The sequence below is a fragment of the Oxyura jamaicensis genome, chromosome 3 (genome assembly GCF_011077185.1).
Source record: "Oxyura jamaicensis isolate SHBP4307 breed ruddy duck chromosome 3, BPBGC_Ojam_1.0, whole genome shotgun sequence".
Lineage (NCBI taxonomy): Eukaryota > Metazoa > Chordata > Aves > Anseriformes > Anatidae > Oxyura > Oxyura jamaicensis.
Window position 1 is genome coordinate 44,567,776 of NC_048895.1, and position 24,413 is coordinate 44,592,188.

At 35.3% G+C, this 24,413-nt stretch overlaps 1 protein-coding gene across 25 annotated transcripts in view; it reads right to left on the reverse strand.

The window, feature by feature from the left end:
- The window catches only part of AFDN (afadin, adherens junction formation factor), a 128,731-nt gene that overhangs the window by 69,612 nt on the left and 34,706 nt on the right, over positions 1-24,413 (reverse strand). For 14 of the 25 annotated variants that reach the window (XR_004749109.1, XM_035320311.1, XM_035320300.1 and 11 more), the window contains exons 2-12: positions 23,758-23,953; positions 22,024-22,139; positions 20,355-20,518; positions 18,836-18,996; positions 17,696-17,853; positions 12,679-12,790; positions 12,136-12,303; positions 10,382-10,426; positions 4,316-4,410; positions 3,278-3,540; positions 617-686 (exon numbers count right to left, since the gene is read on the reverse strand). Coding sequence is in view for 24 of the 25 variants with exons in the window: in XM_035320311.1 (XP_035176202.1) it covers positions 617-686; positions 3,278-3,540; positions 4,316-4,410; positions 10,382-10,426; positions 12,136-12,303; positions 12,679-12,790; positions 17,696-17,853; positions 18,836-18,996; positions 20,355-20,518; positions 22,024-22,139; positions 23,758-23,953 (1,548 nt within the window). In the remaining variant the exon portion in view is untranslated. The remainder of the gene's footprint in view (positions 1-616; positions 687-3,277; positions 3,541-4,315; positions 4,411-10,381; positions 10,427-12,135; positions 12,304-12,678; positions 12,791-17,695; positions 17,854-18,835; positions 18,997-20,354; positions 20,519-22,023; positions 22,140-23,757; positions 23,954-24,413) is intronic. The other 11 variants (XM_035320312.1, XM_035320307.1, XM_035320302.1 and 8 more) reach the window with 4 other exon arrangements.

The following is a 24,413-nucleotide window of genomic DNA, read 5'->3' on the forward strand; positions in this document are numbered from 1 at the left end:
GAATCTATTGACAGACAGAGCAGAAAAGGCAAGAAGAGATCATCACCTCATAAAATGTTTATAACTATGATTGCAGAGACAGTTTGTTTTTCCAATATGGGTACAGGAGCTCTATTGAAGTCAACAGTCACATGCATTAAATTTTAAAAGCCCAGTTAAAATTAAAATTGAACACCCTTTCATATTTGATATGCCCTATAACAGATGCTAGTCATAGGTTACATATGAGATAATTATATATCATTTCTAATATGAATCTCTATTCACATGTAATTAGCCTCTGATTAATCCATTTCTCTTAGCACTTTATTCCAGACTTGAGCAGTTTTCCTTTCTTAAAAAAGGAAAGTTATTACTCCTGGCACAGAAAGTGTGCCAAATGTGAATTTGAATTTAAACAGAATACGCTTGTGGTGAAGAAAAATACATAATAAATATAAAAATAAATACATAAAAATAATAAATGCGCATCATACCTAATCCCACATAAACAATAAATGGGGTAGGGAGAACAATGAACTGAAGGCACTTTAGCAATAAGTAATAAAGAACATGCTAGCTCAAAATTACATTATTGGTAGGAGTTGGTTATGCATAATATAACATATTATAATACCTTGCTTACTGGTAATGCTGTTCCACTGTGAACATCTCCCTCTAGATCAAATGTGGTTTCCTGAACAGCTCTAGAAGACAACATTTGAAGTACTTTTTAGAAATTATACAGGTAAACGGTCAACAAACGAGGGACAGAGCAGCTAAAATTAGTAAATAAAAACTCAACTCATGATACCTATTAATATGACATTTTAGCACACCGTATTAATTTTTTATAAGAACACTACAAAAAATTAATCATTTTCTTTGGCAAGACAGACTCTTAGTTACATCTCTTCCCAATCAAGTGAGAAAACAAAAAACACTGAAGTATTTTCAGTGTATTATATTCACTGTAGTAGATGCTAGTTTTGCTCAGGTTTTCAACATTAAATGTACAACAACTGTTTTACTGTAAATCATTTATAAATCACAGTAGTGCATTTTATTATCTCTTTAAAGAATGACTATTTTAAAATTGTTCAAGCTGCAATGCCCCTCCGCCAGACATTTTACTGTCCAGGCAATGCTCTGCAGTAGTACAGTTCTTTGCAATTGATTATATGAGCCTGTAAAAGGAACTGTTTATTGATCTGCAGGCTAGATGTAGAGGGAACTGAAGATTTTAGAAACTTTAGAAGCATCATACGACAGTTAAATGGCTGGAAGTCTGCCTGCAGACAGCTCTTACATGCGGCCCTGAACTGACATTTAGGTCACAAACGCAACCAAAACATGCACGTTTTTTTTTCTATGGCATCCTACATTTTATCTGTCTTGGGCAAGAAATTAGCATCAACACCACCAATATTAGTGGACTACTGCCATTAATAAGCTGACCAGAAAACACGGGGATAAAGCCAAATAGAAGTAAGAGGTGAGGGTCAGGGATGGAACATGCCGAGTAATACAACCTTGCCCAAATATTAGATGTCCTCTTACAGATAAGCAGTTTATGTCCAGAAGTACTCAAACATGTATGGACAAGTAAACACAACTCACAGAATTTCTTGGATGGAAGCAGAGCCACAAAATCAGTGATAACCAAATTTTTGGTAACACAAGAGTCCCCTTTTCAGATTATTAACCCTCTGACTTAAAGATACCAGAAAACAAGTCTACAAACACCCTGAAGAGAAATAAAGGAGTTCCTGCACAGTGAAATTCAACCTACCACTCTAGATTTTCAGAACCTGTAACAAAAAGCCTAGTGCTGCTGAGACAGGGGATGGAGCTGGGTATTTATATGTATTTCATTCAAATTGGATAACAAATCCAGCGATTACAATAAGTATGTTACTTATTACCAGGACTGAGAAAGTACTCTGGGGGTTCAGGGAAAAGAAAGGAGTAGAATCTCTCAGTGGAAAACAATCACTTGTGAGTTTAAAAGACTACAATAGTCCAAAATACTGTTGTGCAATTTTAAAGCTTATCAACCAAAAGTCACCCTCTCCAAGTTCTGTCACTTTTTGATTGTTTGCATAAAGCTTCCTTCATTTTGTAGCTAAAAAGGGGTTAAAACTTTCACACACAAGTCTGATTGAAGATCTAGATGGACTTTTTCACCTGTCATTAGTCAAGTTTTAGTATGGCTGAGGCAAAGGGCTGTCTTCCTGTTGCAAGGAGAAAGCAATCACTGGACATGCCAGCCTCCTGCTTTTAAAACAATGCAAGTTATTTCCAAATGGAAAGAGTCTTTTTGCATGCTTGGTGCATTCTATGCCATTTAAGTACCAGTTGGAGGTATTTACTTCCAAAAACTCACAGTAATTTTATTTGACACAAGAAAAACTATACCCTATGGATGATTTGAATGAATGAACTGCTTTTTACCCATAATGAAGAAAAGGAATAACACCTTCTCTAATATTCATTCTTCAGTGGTTTTTTACAGGAAGCATATGATAAAATTCCATGTTAAAATAAATTGAATAATATTTTAAATAGACATCTATGTTCATTCAGCAGATTAACCAGAAGAAACTTTCATTCTTCCCCAGGCCATTTTTCCCCTTTTCTAATGTACTACACAGCATTATGATAGCTTCATTTGGACCCTGATAGGTTGGAGGATATTTTACTTCATGCCATAGTCTGATTTTAAGATTGTTTCTACTAAGCATTTCTACAGTCACTGAATAGAATACCTAAGCTACTACAAGTCACTGAAACCATAATCAGTATTTTCATTATGCACCTATTAAAAAGATGTACATACAGAGAAGCAACAGGATGGACTCCTGGACTGTTAGCCGTTGCAACACAGAAACTAGAAGACAAGTAAATGTGCTATAGAAATGGTTGGAGTTTTAAAAATGAACTTTAAGGAAAAATGAAACAGTTTTCTAAAATCAGCAAACTCTACTTTTCCTGGAGGTTGGATGAATCACTTTGAAATACATTAACACAATGTATTTAATTGTTTTTAACAGAGAAGTGAGCTTCAGGAAAACTTATCTGAATACTTCATAATGAAACAGACACTTGCTAATCCTAAAAAAATTCACAAGGTGGAGCTCAAGTATTAAAATAGTTACATATTTAATACTTAAAAGCAGCTACTAGGAACTCATTTAAAATCATGCTGTAATCATAGGCCATTTATAATGCCGTCATTCTGTTTTTCCAAAGCTCTCCTCTTCACCTTAGATGGGAGAAATAAAGTTGTTGTACTCACCCAGTTTTGTGTCTTGGACCTTTGACCATAAGACTTGCATCAATAGGTCTTTTAGGAATAATATGGTCCTGAGTGGGATCCACAAACTTAAATACATGAGATGATCCAAACTGAACCTTCATTCCACTTTGCAGCATAGTGGTTTCTGAAATACGCTGACCTTCCACATATGTTTCAGCATCAATGTTTCTTGGAGTTACAGTAACAACTCCATCCATATTAGTGAGGTCACAATGATGAGGCTGAATTCCTGGACCAAATAACTGGAAACAGAAAAAATTAACATGGAATAAATTAAACTAAACTGCAGCAGAAATTAAAATAAGATTAAGCTGCAGCTTAATCTATCTGCAGGCTAGCAACAGAATTCCACTTGCATATGAATTCAACATGAACGTTTGGTACTAAAATCAGTCAAGTTTCATTTAACTGAAATGTGCAGCAGGAATCCTTCAATGGAAGAAGTTTTTCACCTTTTTATCCATATGCTGTTTAGAACTACATTTTCCTTCATTTGCTACTACAGCATAAGGTCTCAAAGTGGAAGTACTTTAAAGTCAACTAGCCACACTGATGTGGAGGCAGGGTGCTATAACAGACGCCCTGGCATCAACTTCATATAACTATACTTGCTTTATACATTTAGGAAAGTCTACCTCAAAGGGATTGACAGACTAGGACTTGAAAGCCATTAAGCAGTTAGGATAATACTAGTATTACTAATACTATTTGATTCAGTGATTAAAAAAAACAAAAACGTTTTAAATAATGAAACCCTTATTTTCCTCTTCAAGCAAGACAGAGGATATAAAATACAACAGAGTTATGACCATTAACATGAACCTGGAACTATAATCTGCCCTCCTAGCCTTGAAGAGTAATTTGATCTGTTCTTCATAAACCTTACAGTAAAGCCTGATCATTTTTTTTTTTTTTTAATGATTCAAAGTTCACAGCATATTTAACTTATTTCCACAGTTATACGGCACTGACTGAAGGTCAGATCAGTTGTCATTTGAGTCTGCTTTTTCTCCATACCTGAATGGAATTCTCATCAAACTTTTCAGTTCCAACTGCAGTGACACTTAATTGTAGACGATAAAGCTTTGGTTTATCTCTGGAGTCAGAACCATCTGTAGAGCAAACAACAAATATTATTTTGCAAGTTATTAAAGCTCTAGTGAGTAATAATCTCATCTTACTGAAGCTTAGTTCAGAGCAGAAATATTCACCAAAAAAAAAAATATCAAAAAAAGAGTGACATTCATTCAAGATTTATTGGGTTGTTCAAAGTAGTTCATCATAGTTTAAAAACATGGAAAGTAAACAGAGCCCAGGCAACAGAGTGCTGTTATCTGCAAGTGCAAAGAACAAAGTAATCAGGAACTACTATACCTTGAAAAAATACTTCCTTGGTAGTTTAAGCAATACAATTTTTGTTAACCTCTTAAGATTTTGTTTTCAAATACTGGTTTGAAAATAAGGTATGTTTAATTCTGTAATAACAGTATTTATAGATTTTCACTAAAACACGTATTAGCAACATCCACTTTCATGTGACTGACATACCAAACTTTTTCCTATTCACCAGATACTGAAGTAGGATGATATAAAATTAGAATCGTAAAAAAATATAGAAAAGTTACCTATGACAGAGCTTTAGTCTTGATATACAAGACGGTAGCATTCTTGGCCTTATCTTTATAATCCCACTGATACACATTTTCATCTCACAAAAATGTGGTCAAAGTTCATCTTCCTCCTCTCCCCAGAAATACACATTCTCCAAATAAAAATATACACAGGATGCAGCATAGGATTTAGCTGTTATCTTCATAGGCTAAAACAGATGGGTTTGGGCATGTATATAAAATCCTCCCCACTTCCCAGAAAATACTTCAGACACTAAACTAATAATGTCACTTCTCACTTCCATCCAGTTTTTCCTCCAAAGGGAGGATGCAAAAAAAGAGAGGCTGCAATGCAAAGACTGTCTTACCTAGGGACATGAGCAACGGTTTAAAGTCATCCCCAAAAAAGTACGAGTGTATTACTAAAGCCATGGCCCACATAATGATACTGTCTTCAGTAGAATACTAGTCAACTTCAAATTTTAAAGGAAAGTCAACATAAAGAGAACCTCTGTAAATATATATTTACAACTTCCAGCGTTACTGCTAGGACCTCTTTACTGAATGTATGCCATTCAATCAAAATATTTCACTTAATTTACGAAGCACTTGATGCATCCTTCAATGAAAACTGTTTAAATGAATTAAGAGTCAACAGCACAGAGAAGAATAAACAGTTAAGAACTTTACATCGATCACAAGTAGAATATACAAAAGAAGGCAACAGGATTAAAAAACCAGAACAAAGTGAACGGAGGGGGACAGAATCACCAAAAGGATTTTAAATTATAATACAGGAAGAAGTATAATGGGTGTTCCTAGCAATAACCTTCTTCTGTGGGTGTTGTGATGGTAATGGGCCATCAAGACATCAGGCAGAGATAGACCACAGATTAGTAATCCCAGTATTTGATTCTAGAGACATACAGCTAGTAATGCTGAACACTAAACATGGTAATGCTAACAATATCTGCAGCAACTGTGCGCAGTTTTTAAATACCTCACAATGCTACTCAGAAATTATACACCTGCACCTGCAACATCATCAAATGCAGACATGCAACACGATACTGAATATATTTGGCCACTTAATCCCAGGTGTTATTTGTTTCTCTTCAAAACTCAAATGTCAAAGCCTAGAATGGCTCTTTCAGTCATTTATTTATTAATCCAAAACATTTCCTCCTTCTTCCTGCATTCTACTCTAACTGAAATGATGCCCAGAAGACAGAACATTCAGTTTGGACGCTAAAGGCATTTATTCTACAGGCAAAAATACCAAAATTTCAAAGTCAATGCCATAAAATTCAGGGCTAGTTACCTATGGATTTTGTTCTTAATTTCTTGTGACACTTTCTCATAAGCCCTTTATATACCAGTTACAGGCTAGGCTTTACAGTAGTGGTTTGACTCCTAAACTAAACATACTTCTCCCCGCACCTCTTATTATTTCATTTTTGGCATCTTAAAAAACAGTAAGATCTGAAGTATTCCTACAGATTTCTGAAATATTGTTGAAAGCATGACAAGTGTTATGTACGGTAAGTGTTCATTTGAGATAACTTCTGGATCTCATCCCAGAGTTTAGCACTTGTGAATAATCAATCTATACCAAATTCATCCTAACAAATGTTTATTTCACACCACCATATAGCCTCAATATAGATGCATGTTGCATGTTTGTTTTTGCATATGAAATACATTGTAGTACCACAATGTTTCTGCTGAGGCAAATTAAGACTTGTTTCTCTGGAGTGTCCACTCCAAAGGGAAAACGAAACAAACCACCTTACTTTAGAAACTACAGCACTAGATACAAACATTTTCTTTTTTTCCCAGGATGAGGAGAAAAAAAATCTAGGAGTTACTGAAAGCTTTCTGGAACATGTAAGTAATCATCCATCAGTAAAACTCAATTTCTACAGTAAAAGGTTATCTTGATGAGAATTACCACTAGCTACATGAAGTATAAAAGGTCTTAAAGAAAGTGTCATTTTGCTCTAGGAGAGGGGAAAGATGCAGGTAGGAAGACTATTATACAACAGCATAAAGCCTTGTATTACCTGATTTTTAACATCTAGAAGCTCATCTAAATGTTTGAAAGGCATTACAGCCAGCTACAGATTCTACCATATCTGCAGGAAAGTCCAAGCTCCCCAGCCATCAAAGTCCAAGTAAGCTTTTCTTAGCTTTTGAGGAACAAACTACAAGACTTCAGCTGGTTCAGGAAGGAGATATACATCATCTCAGTCATGTCTTAAGGTCCAGAATTTGGAGGTAATTTTTTTGAGGTAAAAAGATAACGGAACCATACATCTAGAGTTTGTATCTGACTAATTAATTATTTTCTTTTAATTCAGAAGTTTGAAACGTCAAATTCTTCAGGAAAGATGGGCACCAATAAAGAATACAGGAAAAACAGCAAAAAGTATAAAGGTAGTGTATGAATTCCATACAAACTTGTTCACTTTATATGTGCACCGTAAGTAAACATATGGCATGGATGACCTGTATTCTCTGACATCCATGACTTAACATAAGCAGAGCTAAATAGGTGAAGACAGATTCCCAGATTCCAGTGTTTTCACTTGGTTGGTTTTTTGTTTTGAAACTCAGAAAATTGAATTGCAGCATCTGCTTCACAAATAAAAGCTGAGGACAATTATTCAAGAAACTTGGTTAGCCATACATTAAACTTAGCCATCTACCTGACAAAGCTTTCCTAGTAACACAACATGAAGCTTCACGTTAACTTGGTACAATTCACCTTTGAAATAAGTTTCACAAGTTGTTCCCCCCACCCCAACCATGACAGAAGTACGGATACAAATACACATCTGCGTATCATGTTGAAATCTTTTATTTCAAGGCTATCCACAATTGGAAAGGAGAATTTATTACCTAGGACAAAGTAGTTAAGATGCAACACTACACCTCAAGCAACGCTATAAAAACATGTAATGAATGGGAGTGCGTGATCACTGTTAAGTACATTAGCTCAATGATTTTTAACTTAGATGTCTTTTTCTGTTGATCAGAAATGTACAAGACAGGTCTCCCTTCACAGACATAGCTTTTTTCGGTGCAGTAATTCACCACTAAAAGATGATCCCTATTCTGCTTTGAAGATGATGATATAAAACTGATTTTGCTAATCCAGTGCTTGAGACAATGCTGAGAAAAAAAGTAACTGCTGGTTTTAACCAGACCAAATGAAATGATGAATCAGATCTCAGAAAATAAATGAGCCCAAAGTTGAACAGAAATACCTCCACAGGGATTGTACTTAAAACTTTGTTTAAAATTGCATTTAAAAAAGTATGAGATTTACCGCATAAATTACTATCTAAGCTCTTAGCACTTTCTAAGAAGTTTAAAAGATGGGCTTGGCAGATTTGAAATATCTTGCCAAAGTCAGAGTGCTACTGAATTTCAGACAAGATGTGCATTGCTACCAGAAAGAGCCAACAGTCAACATCTGTGGTAAAGAAAGATTCAGAGAGGAATGCGACAGACAACTAAAAGTAATGTGGAAAAGTGTTATTGCAGTTCTGTTCTCAGAAAGAAGGTTTGGCTGGGAAAACTGCTCTGGCCAAGGCTTTCAAGCTTTGCCAACTTCTTGTAAAACTTCTTTCTTAGTTGTTACACCTGCTTGTTCTCAGCATCTCCCATTACTGTCAGTTCTACAGTTCAGTTTTTTTTTGTTTTTTTTTTTTTTGTGATGAGGGAGGGAAAAAGGTTTTAGAGGTTCAGGATTTTTTTAAAATCCTTTACAGTTTTTATCTTAGGCTGGCAGGATAAATGTCCAAGGCTTTTGTCATTTTTCTCACCCTTTAAATACTATAATTGAACAACTGCAGTTAATAATATCCTTGAAATCATCAGCACCCATATTCAGATCATATAGAGAGTATCAACTATTCCAAGTGGTGCCATATCTCACTTCAGTCTATTTCTGTTACTATCAGACACATTTCTTGGTTAATTTACAGGACTTGAAAGACAAAGAGACAATTGCCAACTGCCATATTTACACAAGCTACTGAAGTGCATCCTCTACTGTACTGTGCAGAGTTTGATCTTCAGCCTATAAAACAGTCAAAAAACCAACTAGCAACATAAGCAGCTGTGAGGAAGTAGGAAAATGGGATATACTCCCAGTAGCAAACACACTGAATTAGTACAATAGCACAGGGTGTGAAACTGAAGTTTGCCAGGCTCTTCTGTAAGAACAGAGATGTCCAGTGTTTTGATGGGAGTACACTTCTACAGGAGTTATTTCTATGATAAATACAAGTATCTTGAAACGCACTGCTCTGATGAAAGAGACTCTAAATTACCAAAAACTCTTTTTCAAAGATAATTTCAAAATAAGACAAAATAAATTGTTTTGTTTTTTCTCCCCTTCCAGTGAGATACAACTAAATGCCAGGCTTTCTACTTAATGGCCAAGTGTTCCTGCAAAGAAATCTACGTTCATCAGTTCAGCAAACTGCCAGAACATTTCTGCTCTCTCTGCAGTAATGATTCTAATGCAACAGAAGTCTGAATTCAGAGTTGAGCACTGAGCAGGAGGGACAGAAGAGTTCTTTAAGCCCATTATTGTACCCCACAGACATGAAAAGATGAGAAACACCAACAAATATGATATTTTATAGCAGTCTACAATAAAAAAGATGAAACTGATGCTAAAAAGCTAATTAAAGGAAATAGTACTTTGGTAGAAATTTCACCATCTTGATTCCTAATGCAAGAAGAATGGGGCTTTATATTCTTATCTATTTGGCAAAAAACAGGATATAACTGCACATTACACTTACCTATAAGGAGAGTTAGAGCTCTGTGATGATTTGTAGGTTAGGTTATAAATTTCAAATGCTACAGATAAAATTTAACAAGGCAGCTGTCTAGTGTGGCTAAATCTCTTTGATGTACGCTGTTACTATTAGACAACATTAAAAAACAGACATTTGAGATACAAAAGGATGCCATGGAACTCCACAGAATAAGTTGAAAATTGAGGGCATTTTTCAGTGGTTCAAACACCACTTCCTATAACAAAAATTGTCACTGATTACATCATCAGCATATCAAACATTGAACAGTACAGTTGCATGCCATTTACCCAATTCACTTTTTAACTGTGAATTCTGCAAGGAGACGGATCAAAGAATGATTTCTTTCTACCACAATACTGTTTGTAGAATATTCTATGAAATTTGTTAATCTTAACTGGAAGGTTGAACTCTTTGGATAGCAGCACATTAATAATCTATTTGATATTTGTTCACAAACAGAATAATTAAATTGCACCTGACAAGACGTAACTATCTCACAGAAGCAGTTCCTTGGAAAAAAAAAAAAAAAGAAAAAAGAAAAGCAAGATAGTCTTTCATTTGTCAAAAAAGAAAAGGTTTAAAGCCAGTGATGTTTTTAGTGACTAATGAGAGAAAAGTATTAAATATAGAGTTACCTTCATAAGCGTGATAGTTGTAGTAGGCAAAGTGATTCCTTCTCCCTGGGGTTAGAAACACATGCAGAGGACCCAGGTGAAGGCAGCACCAGCAGGACAGATACCATGCAGAACATGCGGAAGAAGGCAGGAAAAGAAAAGACAGGAAAGGGTGAAACTGTAGCCAGACACTCAGTTTAAAAGGATGAAGTGCATTTAACTCATTCAACTTTAGAAACTGCACAGCATATAAAGACATCAGTACTACAAAGTTACTGGATGAAACAATTCCTATTATTGTCTAGAAGAGCCGCAACAAGCTGTTAGAAGAAAAACGTGAACAATAGGTCAGTCCCACAGGCAACGTGCAAAGGCTGAGTGCGTAGCCTTGCCACCTGTGTCATTTCAGATTGTTTTTCCTTTCTCAGTGAATGGATGTCTTGCTCCACTGACAAGGTGCAGAGTTTTAATACTAAAGCAACTAGGACCCATGAAGAGAACAGAACAGCATCAATAGAAAGTACTATTAAAAAAACACAGTATTCACATGTGAATCTAGCTTCAGCCTCTAGAATACAATACAAAATGCATTTAATACTGTGCACTGCTAGTTTTGTCTGTTAATAAAACAAACAAATAAAAAGCCCTCCTACTATAATCAGAACTACAAAAAAAAATGTTAGAGTAACCTTATTTTCAGAAATAATTTCAACCTTGCTTCCTGAAAGGTAGGCAACCAACTTAAAGCTGTAAATCACTTGTTCGGATACCTGAGCATATCCAAGTTAGAGCTGTACAAAAAAGAGCTTCAAGTAACTAAGTCTAAAAAAGTAGAAGTCCACTGCCAATCTTTAAACAGCAGAGATTAAGAGAAGTTGTATAAGTTTTTAAATGTTGTTGTGTTATAAACAAGCTTCTCTAGATGTTCCTAGATCACAGAAGTTTAATTACAAAGCAGCAAAAAGAGTTGTAATGAAGTCTAAAATAAAGCACACACTTGCTAGTGATTTGAAGATTTCACATAGGCTGACAATTTTTTTTTAGCATGTGTTCGATTTAAACATTTATGTGCTTGTCCTTCTAAATATGTATTTAGAATGTATGGCACTGTCAAATATAACTTATTAGGTATGCTGCAGTATGCTTCTGAACATAAGATAAACCGCAGTTAATGATTTTCTGTTCCTCCCCTTCCAAACAGATATATTTACAACAAAAAGTGGAACTGACAGATTCTAAGTGTTTGAAAGTTGTACACATATGCATATTTTTAAAGTAAAAATTTCGAAAAGCAAAGCCTCTGTGCACTTTGTCTTCCATAAGAAGTGGTGGATACAAGTAAGCAGTAAGATAGAATCTTACTCATCTTAAATCCCAGGACAACATATTAAACTGTTCTACTAATTATCAAGTTTTAAATCCCCAAATCCAAAGGAAGGTGAGGACTGAAGGACTGTGGTTTTTTTGTTTTTTTCAAACACTTAAAACTTCATATGCATTTGAAACAATGCTAACAAAGTCTTAGTTAAATGTTTCCCCCCTTTCGTATTTTTTACTCTAGACTTTTTTTTTTTTACTAGTACTTCAATATTACAGTAATACACAGCTCTGCCTCTGGATTTTCAAATTCACGATCTGACACAAGAAGAACTGAAGTGACATTCACTTACACTAGCAACATCAGACTTTTGCTTTCAATGGAAGTCTTGTTTTCAGAAAGTCTAAATGGCTACAAAACACTGCAATTTAGATTACTAGATAAGCAGAATTCTTACCTGGGCTTAATTCTACCAAGTATGGTAGTTTCTCAGGAGGAAGGCAAGAGCCATAGCCAGACCCGTCAACTCTGTCCTTCCCCTTTAATGGCTTTCCATCAGCTGTTTTCTTGGATTTCTTTGGGACATAATCAGGAGGCCGCCTTTTCAACTGAAATACTAGTATTCCTAAAACATATTAAACATTGTTTGAGTCTTACTCAATGAACACATCTAAACATTTTTTATTTTTTATTTTTTAAGCGTGCTATAGGATTACTTCCAGCTTACAAAGTTTCTTTATATAGGTTATTTGGAAGTTAAAACTGTTTAAAAGACTAATGGTTCTCTATAGCGGATAATTTAAAAACTTTAGGATGAAATGTAAAACTGTCTAAAGATTTACTACTATAACCAGTACTGAATAAAATAGTCAATAACTAAAATCCTTAGATGCGTGTGAAAACAAATCAGTTCAAAAATATATTTCCCCATTTTCTGCTTTACAGGGGTCCACAGACAATACCCAACAAACAAAAATCTCTTAAAGCTGTTCAAATATACCTTTATCACTAGGCCACTCCCTGAATATCTGAAGTGGACACTCATCATCATCTAGAATACTTTCTTTAGCACCTTTATCATCAGAGTGCTGAGCACCAGGAGGCAGCATGACCTAGAAAAGAACAGTTAATAGTTTTCAGAGGTGTTACTAGACACTCGGATTATTCAGGGGGTACATCTTCCAATTTATTCAGGTTATATCAGGAGATACAGCAAAACAAGTAACTTGGAAGGCATTTTGCTTTCCAAGGTTGATTCTAACTCTTTTTTGCCTTTTGTTGCAGTTAACCATGTTTCCCAGAACACCAGACATATTTAAAAAACAAAGGAAAGCTAGTTACACGTAAGCTACACAAGCCCATCTTCCAGTAACAAAGTTAGCATAATTTCTAAATGGCCAAGAGAGGAAAAAAAAAGTGAAACATTAGTGGAGGGCATAGTTAAAAAACAGAACTAAAGTTTCTTTCATCATCTTAACACAAGGGAATCAGCCTTTCTTTTTGCTAAAGCCATTCCATTAAAGCAACAGGCAAGAACCCTTAGAAATAGCAATTGTGATACTACCCGTATCCTGTTGTACCTAACCTTCACCTGGTCTACATAGAGAACAAGTGCAAGACTAGAGCAGTTGACAAATGCATTATGCTGTCTAGCTTCAAGGAAGAACCAAAAATAAGTGTACTTTGGAAACAAACCTCAGTGTTAATACATTTTATAGCCATATCCTTACAAGGCAAAGGAAGAGGGAAACCCTGATTCATTAGTTTTGACTCTAAAGGAAACACAACCTGTTATTTCATACACATTTACATTACGGCTCCCCACAGTGATAAAGCATAAAACCAGTGACAGCCAGTATTACAGTGCATGACCAGCTTCTAAATTAAATTTCTCAAAGCTGAATTAAAAGACACTACCTCATTTGTGATCATAACAATGTTATTTAAATTCATAGACAGCTCTATTCCAAACAAACTACTCCAAAATTATTCCAATCTCTGAACTATGACCTAAGTAACACCTTCTGAAGTAAGGCAAGTATTTGCTGCTGTATGCTACAGTGCTGCAGCCCTCAAGAGGCTCTTGTCACCTCCTCTCCACACCCATTGCAGTGTTAACTAAGTTCCCACAGATCCACCTCAAATTTCCTTTCATCTTCTTCCAAGCAGGAAACAAGTACATTTAAGATCAAAAGCATTTAATTGAGTCATTGGCCTTTCCCTAAAAGTTTTTCTATGCAAAACCTGGCTAAACATAGGTCTAATTACATTATCTTTATTTAGATTTTCAAATAGACAACATATTAAAAATTCATGAAAATATTAAAATTTATAAAACCAAAGGGAAACAGAAACACATCTGAACTCAAATCTTATCTTGCCAAACCACTCTTTCCTACTTCACATTTCAGATTTTAAAATCCATTATACTTACAGGAGAATTTTTATTTGCTATTAAAGTAACATTGTGTTTCAAGCCTGGTACAATAAATAATTACTTTAAAATTCCAAAGCCCTCAAGACTGAATTTAAATAGTTAAAAACCAAGAGCTACACACTACAAGCATGCTTTTTGAAGGGCTGACCAATGCTGGATTAGAGAGCAAACCAAAGAAAACAAAGATGCACTGAAATTAAGAGGACAGATGACTAAGAAAAAACACAAGGACTACAACGTGACCCTGTTGTTACTTCTGCCTTGGAACATGGATGAGCGCCTCTACTGGTTCTTGGCTTAACTAGCAGCAGTCATGGTCAACTGGTGAAGTTACAGAAGAGCCACAAAAGCACTAATCCCTTCGTTCTTCCAGTCACTTACTATTACTTCTGTTTCACAAGACATGTGAGCTGATGAACCCAGACATACACTGCTTAAAAAAGGAAAAAAAAAAAAAGCCGTGTGACCTAACCTCAAGCAAAGCAAAGGCTCAAAACACGACAATTCAGCTTATGCAGGCCAGAGGGTTGCAATCATGATGAAGCAATTTTAGAAAATGTCTTGAAGTTTTAGGGGAATGCTGCCTCTCTCTATCACAAGGCTAAATTCCCCATATTTCAGAATAATGGAAAATCATGGAATAGGTTTATATTATGTTCGTTTCTTGGCTCATAGCTAGGGATTTTTTTTCAGACCGAAAAAAAGAAGATGCAGTTTAAAACAAATGGGGCATGCACATTTCCCTGGCCTCTGCAATGCAGCAGGAACTGGAGATGGATAAAAAGCATTCCACTTTAAAAGTTTTACTGATGTGCTTCATGCCTCAAGTCTTATGCCCTAACGAAGCAAACACACACAGGTAGCTTGGAAGACTGTCTAACTAATTTTACATCTTGAGAGATGTGCAGTGAACCTTGTACTATGCAGGGGACTCAAGCCAAGTGAACTGAAACAAACACAATGTATATTGGAACAAACCTGTATTTACTTGATTACATGGAAAAGCACTTCAGAAGATGCAGCATGATACACTGCAAAGTGGGATATGAAAGAAAGTAACTAACAGGAAATTGACAACTCTTAACATAAACGGCAATGTTAAGAATTGAGAGAAAAAAGTCTTAGTGTTCACATTTCAGTTGAAACTTCAGAAGTGAGTGAACTTTATTACTGGTACTCATGCAGCCGTATAAAGGTCTTGTCATATAATTTAAGATCTACTTTAAAATTAAGTAAATGTCAACTGCTTAAGACTTCTTTGAAGAACTTCACCTGCCACCCGAAGAGAACAAAACATTTACAAATCCCAACCAATCAGAAATTACAGTTATACTGTAACTTCTGTACACTATTTTTAACTCAATAAGAATTAAAAAAATAGCAACATAGACAAGACAGATCTGTCTTCCACACTGTAAACTGTCAGAAAAATAAGGAGTGTGTGTGTGGGAAACACAGAGAGGTAAAGAACAGCTATAGTTCTTCAGTGAAGTTATGTGCAGCTGCCCTGAAACCTATTTACCAACATAGTTGTTGGTTTCCAAACACGGAAACAACATTGAAAGACATGTCAGGCTAAACCTAGGGTACTTAAAATATTTCAAGCAGTGAAAGAAACTTCCTAACATATCTGGGAAAGACTAGATTTTAAAGTTAATTTATCTTAAAATACTCATCTTCAGTAAAACAGGAAGGATTATTGTATTTTAAACCCAAACATTGTAGGAACAGAGCCACTGAGAAAGGTTGAATAGATTTTTGACAATGACTTTTGATGAGCAAAACAGTCAGGTCTTCTGCACTTGAGAGGTATTTAGAAAGAATTGCAAATAGCTAACAAATATCACTCAAATATTTAAAATGTGAGCACAGAACTTACTTCATTATAGAACTTTACTGTACCAAGATGCGTTGCTCAGAGAAGTCAAACTATTTTCCAGCAGTGCTTTCCTAAAAACTAAGTTAAAGCAATTTACCTCATAGCAAAATCTTTGTTAATCTCTCAAGACCGATACTATTGGACTATTTTCTACATTAAACATCCCCACACATGACTGGAGAACAGGGGAAGGTGTAAGAGGAGAAACACCATCACAACAGTAACTTGCAAAAATGTTTTCCTTGTATACAAGTGTGCAATCAGATCAATAACTTTTCTAAAATATAGATATTCTGCAATACATCATAATACCCTCTAACTCTGAACAAAATGGACCAATGAAAAATTATCTTCCAAATTCTGAAGACGTTCACACTGTTGCAATCCACAACTCTCTCAAAACAGTAGAAAAACTAACATGTCAAATGAGCAGCCTGTTTAATAAGATTGATGACTGAAAATCATAAATTTCATTTACAGAACACACAATGTGAAAAATAATTAGCATGACTAAGGCTATACACAGAAAATACTTCACAGGCAGAACTGAAAATCACTTTTACGATGTACTGTGTCATTAAAAAAATGCAGGAACTGTTACTTTAAAAGTGATTCCCTCTTACAATGAAAAACTATTTACAATTTTACTGAAGTTAACTTTAACAGTTAGAACCTCAATTACAGGTTAATTAAGACATGGATAAAATGTCCAGAACTTCATTAAAGATATGCCTAAAAAAAATAACAAGAACTCTTTACACAACAAAAACCTAGAATTAGTGCACTGCTATGAAACTACAAAAGCACCACGTTACAGTTTCCTTATTACTAATTAAACATTAGAACAGCATGTCAATTCCACACTAATTCTACCACTACAGGCTGTAAGCACAAGAGAAGCAGACACAGATTTCTCAGACTATCAAAAAACAAATCTGAAAGCAACTTGAAGACCAAAGACAAATAACCACATCCTTTAGAGCAGACCGAAGGTGTAGGGAATAGCAAGTTTTCTTGCTGTTTTCCAGTGGTATTTTTGGTACTGGAGAAAGGGCATGGGAAGAGACAGCAGTATAATGACATACAAGTATTTTTCCCTTTCTTTCGTCCTTTTCAGGAGCCATAAATCCAAGTTTATTAGACAACTGACAGAAATGTAATCAAAGATGGGAATCAAACAAAGATCAAACAAACATTTTCAAGTCTCACTGTTCTCCTTCAGAAGATGATATAGACAAAAAGGTTATAATTTTTAATCTGTACTGTCCATAGGCCTTTTTGATAAAGCTTTACCTCTCAGAAATAGCGGTTCAATAAAATGAATTTAGAACTCCTAAAAATAATGAAATTCTGAAAGTAAGCACAAGTTTCACTTAAGTGTTTAATCTTTCCTGATTTGCAATGAGGGTAAACTAACGCTGAAAGGTATAAGGCACCTTTTATATTGGAGTATGGACTACGCACTTTTGCCTCTGAGCAGATTAATTTAGTTCAGGGGAATAGCTTGTGCACAAACAGAAGAGATTTTAGAATCTGCAGGATTAACCATTAGTTTATACGTCCGTGAAGTATAAACATACTTGTAGCATAAAGCCACAGTGCCAAAACCAGAGATATATTCTGTTCATTATCAGTGTTTATCTACATAGCAAGTAATAATTTAAGATCAGAAGATTTATGTTTTTATAAAACTTAACTTACACGAGCAATACAATAATCCTTGGGATTTTCCTTCTCCAGGCCATATTTCTCCAGTGCTTCAATAACTGCAAAGTCTGCAGTATCTGTAGTGGACAGCAGGATTGTCTTGTATGGTATATTTGGTTTCAAACTGTCTGCATAAATTCTCAGTGTCCCACCTTGGAAACAAAATTTAATAAAAACATTGCTACCACAGAATATATATACACATAAAAAGCCATTTACTATATATATATTTTAAACAGAACGTAAGAAAGAACATCTTCAGAAATCATTTAGTCAATCCACTAATACAAGATAAGATACATAATATCCTCAAAATGTGTCTCTGCCATTGTTGATGCTTTATTCTCTACGATACATTTTTTCCCCAATGCTTCACCCTCTTCACCATTCTCAGTATTATGTGAAGTTAAAATGAAACACTGAAAACAACTGGATGAAGAACTGATTTTTCTCATCTCAACAGCCAGCTCATGCTGACCCTTAGGTTTCTCTCCTCTCTTTAAAACGCCCATTTAAGACTTTCCTTCATGTTTCCTATGCTTGTACTGGTTCTTCACTACTCTTTCATCGGTAAAATATGTTATTTGATGTTTTATCAGTACTGAAACTGTTCCATTTGTCTTACACTTAATGCTAACGTTTACACAAGCATGGTGATTTTTACACCTACCCCAACAACAGGAAATAACATGAAATGATCACTGGCAGAGCTGAACAATTATTCTGTGCCACCTTGTATTTGTGCTACTGATCGCATTTTTACATGCTGATCGATCAGTTTGTTCTTAGTAAAATGAATCACATTCATTTCAGAAGACTTCTCCCATTTGTCACTTTCATAAATCTAATTCTGTCCTTCCTTTTTCCCTGGCTTAGCGCTGTCAGCAAGATCGATAAGCATATTCTCTCCCATCAATTTGCCCATAACTCTCACTAATCATACAATACACTCCCACAGCATCTTACCTCCACAAATCTTTCGTTCAGTTACACCATATATAACTTTTGCTTTCTCCAATATTTTTTTTGTCCTTCAAGATGAATTTAAGTCAAATGTACAGGAGCTGCTGGCCTTAAAAATACTCTCACAGTAAACAAATCAACATCAGCTTAAATCAAAATAAATCCACGTACCTGAATCTGGTCTGCCATCAGAACTGCGAAATTCCTGCATTCTCTTCTCTAGTTTTTGCTGTCGCCGCCGTTTCATAACCACCTCAGGATTAGATATTGTGCGAGTAAAGCTGGTTTCAGGCATGTCTTTGTAAACCTCAGCTGCAAGGCGAGAATTCTCACTGCCATGTTAATTTAAATAAAGAGAAAAAAATGCCATTAATAGCTTAAAATACATATACCCTCATCAGTTCATAAAGGATAAAATGCAAGTAGAAACCATACTTATAGGAGATCAGTTAAGTTATTGGTAGAAGGTTTCTATATAAACTGCACTTTTGCAAGGTCTGGCATTGTTCATGTACACCTGAAATAGTCAGCAATCAATTTAAATACTCATGATTGCAACCTTTCAAGAAATAAAGAGGCCTTGTACCTCTTGGGAAAAAAGAAAACAAACAGATGAGGCATTACAGAACCTTACATTACACTCCTAACTTTGTTGTGAGTAACAAATACTGCAATTCACATGGAAGCAGAATTAGCATGTGCTCATGCTTTTATTTTAGTTCATGCACTTAAAATACAATTCTACTTAATTTTTCTTTCTTTATTTTTTTTTTTTAAATCAAGATCAAGCTAAGTAACCATACAGAACACTGGAAAGCCCCTGCTGACAGCTAAAGAACAGTGCAAGCATATTCATGCATAGCAGTACTACACAAATGAAAATCAATCTTGATCTCAAAAAAATGAAAACAAAGAAGTGAAAAAACAAAAACAGGCTGTGTAGCTAAATCCTCTGTCACATGTCAATCAGTCAATTGATTTCTTCCACTCCTGAGAATCTGTTAACAGTTAGTAAGTTTTCATTGTTCATTTTCTTTCTGTTAAAAAAATACCATTAATGACTTTTTTTCTGGTCTACTAGATATGAAGTCTACAGTACAGAGACAAAGTTGAATTTAATACAGACCTTTTTGCAGCTATCTAGTTCTACATATATTTATTCATGCCTGACTCTGTGTTGCAAAATTAATGTATGCTTTGCCCCCAATGAATTAGGAACGGCATATTTGGGAGTAAAATTTGGAGAACCTAGAAGACTGGCTATCAAAACATGCCTCCCAGAAAAACAAACTCATAGTCAGGTGGTAAATCAACCACAGCCACCTACACAGACAACTTTTTCTGTCAATAGACAAAACAAGCAGAGAAGTGAACAGACCCACACTTTTTTTTTTTTCTTGAGTAAGTGCTCAAGAAAAACCATAGCAAGGGAAGTCCACGTCACCAAGCATATGCTGATTTTTGTACAAAGATAAAGAGGTGAAAAAAAGCTTCATGGTTTGAAAATAAGCTTTGCAACAAAATGTACATACAAACCACAGAATTGAATATCGCATGTTTTGGTTTATGATGGTATCATACTTATGTCAACTACTTACTTCTAAAGGAAAAAAGGACTTATTTTGTAGAGAGAAGGAATCTTAAAGAAAGATGTAGGTTGTATGAACTGACCAAAGTTTAGAGCACTTACATGTCATCCCCATGAAGAAATCGATCGTCTTTATCTGATGCTTGTCGCAATGCCTCTTTTTCACGCCTCTTCTTTTCTTTTTTTTCTTTTTTTGAGAGAGTTCGTTTGAAATTCTGAATTACTCCCTCTTTTTCTTGTTTTTCAGGGCCATTACTCTGAGCCTTCTGAAATGAATCAGTTTAAAACAATTTCCATCATTTTTAGTTTAACGATGACTCAGTATTGCTTTTAACTTTCATTGCAAGTCCGATTAAGACATAGCATCACTAACATGAAAACAGGACTCCTGGCAACAATACTCCATTACACATGGATGGGACCAAAACTCTCAGGAATAAGACAAAAGGCCAAAATAATCTCATATTCCAAAGACGGTATGAGCTGCTTAAGTACCCTGTACTCATGAAATATACTCAAGCAAATGAAAACCAGAATTCTACTTGAATAATGTCTGCTATCTACTCAGCCTTAAAGATTAACCGAAGGCTGAAAAACCAATTTCCGCCTCCCAGTAAAAACTGCTTCACGAAACAACACTACATTTAATCTGTTTTCAAGACAACTGTGTTGGAACATCAGATAAGAATAAACTGCAGAAGGAAAAACATTAGAGAGGACATTTCCCCTATGATGTATTTTTCTGAGTTGTCCTTCCAGTGTTCTCTTCTCCAAATCCTGCTCCTTGTATACACAAGACACCTGTAATCTTATGCTCATCTGCCTTCTTTGGAGAAAATATTTTTTTTTGGTTCTATCAGAAAGCAAAGAACACAGAAGGAGGACTGTGGATTACTTCATTCAATAAAAAGGTAAAACAAGACCAGTAAATGCAGTGCAAGACATCATTAATTTTCTTTCCCCATGTCTGACAGATGTATCCTGTAGTTAAAAGCATAGTGTAAGCATAAAAATAGCTCGTACTTATACCCATAGCACCTTTAAAATTAAAAAGCTATAATTCCAAGAGTAAATGAAATTCATTGCTCAGTCCAGGGTGAAAAACTTGTCTGAAGATAGATATCCCCACACTAAACAGCATATTTTCCATAACTATAAATACTCAAGTTAGAAATTATATATAAGTTATATGACTTCAGGAGCCAAAATCTGATCTAACTTCATGTTACTAACAAAATGCTTCCTGATTAATACAACAACAAAAAAGGAACAGTCATACAAAAACTTCTTTTTGTATGTTGGAAGGCAGAAAAGAATCCCCTGAAGTGAAGTCTGTCACCAGTTTCATTAAGAAACTGAACGTAACCAAGGCAGGTAGCGTTTCTTACTTATTCAATTCTCTCTGGCATCCCCCTCTAAGGGCTCTGCAAGAGGTGAGATTACCTCTTAGGTGTTTGGCATCTCATACTATTGTAGGGTACTTTTACTTCATCTTATTAGAGCAAAGCAAGCTAAGTTTTCTGGGCACTACATGCTGCAACACCAGACAGCTACATAAATCAAAGTATCGCAAGTCATCTGAATGATCAGAAAAATGCCACGTTGGGAAGATCCATTATGAGGATTTGAATAGACTTGCTCTACATATACAATATTATCATCATCAATTGTTTGCAGGAATTGGAAAAGTAGAAATCAAGTTTTACTATATGAGCATGTCCCAAAAATTGTCAAACTGCTGTTACCTCTACCATACTCCTTGAAGCCTCACCTTAGGAGGAAGCGTATCATTTTCGTTCTTGAGAACAAATCTTCCCTCTCGATCATCTTTGTTCCAGTTTAATTGTACAACAAGAGGCTTCTCATCTACATCTAATCTTCTTTCTTCTTCAAAAAAGTGAAATGTGGTAAGTTACTTGGCATCTCAAGAGCAAAGAGATTTAAAAACAAAGTTATAGTATTGCTGAGCTGTAAACCATCAGTTAATGCTTTTCTGTAGGTACAGAGACAGAAAGCCTGGGGGAGTCTGGAGACAGAGATATACGTCTCCTCTGCAGCAACCAGCTTAAGTGAATTCTCTTTATCTACGTAAGATAAAGGTCCACAGAAAGGAGCCTTGTCCACTATCAGAACTGAAGCCTGAGAATATAAGATATTCTCAGATATATAAGATATAAGATATATAAGAATCAGGGGAAGATATTTCTGTAGCCAAAATACTTGAAACTTTATAACTTAATGAGACCCCCAAAATATTCATCTTTCTCATTTAAAATTTAACGAGTCTGACTTTGACCCAAGAACTACTATTCTTGAAAGACTGCACAAAAACAAATTGGACTATAAAATAAAATAAATCATTATGCAAATATACTAGACAAACTGCATTTAGTGTGTTGTATTTATTTTAAGTAAATGAAAAAAATCTGAGAGGGTGGTTAAAAAAATTAAACAACTTTTGCCATTTGAACTCCGTCTGGAAGTAGGAGACAATATAAACACATAGCAAGACAGTGTTGTCTTTGCAGTTATATTTTATGTAATGTGAAACACTCATATGGAATGAAGTGCCTCTCATGAGCCATGTTTTAATCAGGAACTTGCCCTGCGAAGGGAACGATTTCACTTTGAGTACAGGTACAGTGCAAAGGGGTTTAAAACAAACAAACAACTTAAAGCAGAAAACCCATATAGTATTCATTGCTTTAATTACTGATGACACATGTACTTTTTTCTAATCCCTTGTAACTCATGCCATCACTCATAGACCATGAGAAGTGACATACACTCCAATAAATTTCCATGCTATGTCTCAAATTATATTAGTTTCAGTCATTCAAAAATAGAATTTATGGTAGTTAAGACACTTCTGGGTAAGCTTCCAAACTAATAATAATAAAAAAAAAGGTTAATTTCTCATATTTCTGTTATGTCCCATCACACCTCCTTCCTACCTGGGGGGGCAGGACAAGGGGACAGGACAGGGATGACATCAAATGCTAGCAACATCAAAAGACTATTTAGAAGTCTGGTAACCCTAAAGGTTCTGCTCAAGAAACACAACAGCTTCAGATAATACTATGTTGAACTTCCTCCAATTTAGCAGTAAGAGCATATACATCATAAGGCTACCTACGGAAGGCCCACAACATCATAGAACTGAGGACATATTCAGTGCTCTCATTTAACACCTTCATTCTCCCATTATAAATCTAGCCTTTACCGACTAGCCCTAAAAATAGCAACCCTCTCACAAATGTCAACAAGTAATAGGATATCAAGCACAGCATTTAGCAATTATAATCAAAATTTACATGAACTGCAGGCCTGACATTTTGAAGTAACACTCCCCTCACATTACAATTAGTAGCAATGTATTTAACATCAACAATAACAAAAAAAGTCTGGTGCCTCAGAAGCTGGAAGTAAAATTTAAGATACTTTGGAGAGGGGTGTATAGGAAAGTGGTGTGGCTGGAGGAAATACTCAGTGAAAAAATACTAACCTCCACTGACATGCACCTCATAAAGTGAGTATTTAGGGGATGACAACATTCGCATGTCTGGTCGAAACTTCTCTGCAAGAGTTTCTATCACATCTTGAGTCGTGGCAGTACTAGAGACACGGATACATTTTGTTGCGAAGTTTCCAGCTGCTTTGTCTTGAAAGTAAAATCGCATTACTCCATGAAACTCCAAATCCTGGAAAAAATAATAATAAAAAAAATTGATTGATGGCTAGCAGTTCTAAATTTCATAGTTCAGTTTGTAAGTTAGAAATATTTTATGAAGTCATAAGACATTCAAATGCTGCAGTAGTTTTCCAAAGTTTTAGGACACTACAGTTTACTGACTTGGACACTATAAACATGGAAAAAACACATGGATTTTCTATAAGAAATCAAGTATCCTACATTACTGGAAATACTTAAAATTTCAACCTTAAGTATTCAACTTTTCAAATTGTCAGGTTTACCTGAACTAGAATTAACATACATTTTTCCCCACCTAGAAATACGTCTTGAGACCAGTCTCAATCCATTTTGTTACCCACAGCCTGCCTCCATATCCCACGCCTGTAAGAACAAGGTAAAAATACTTGACCAAGTGCAGTGTGTCTCAAAGAGAACAGCTTTCTACTCACAACAGTCCTGAACACCAT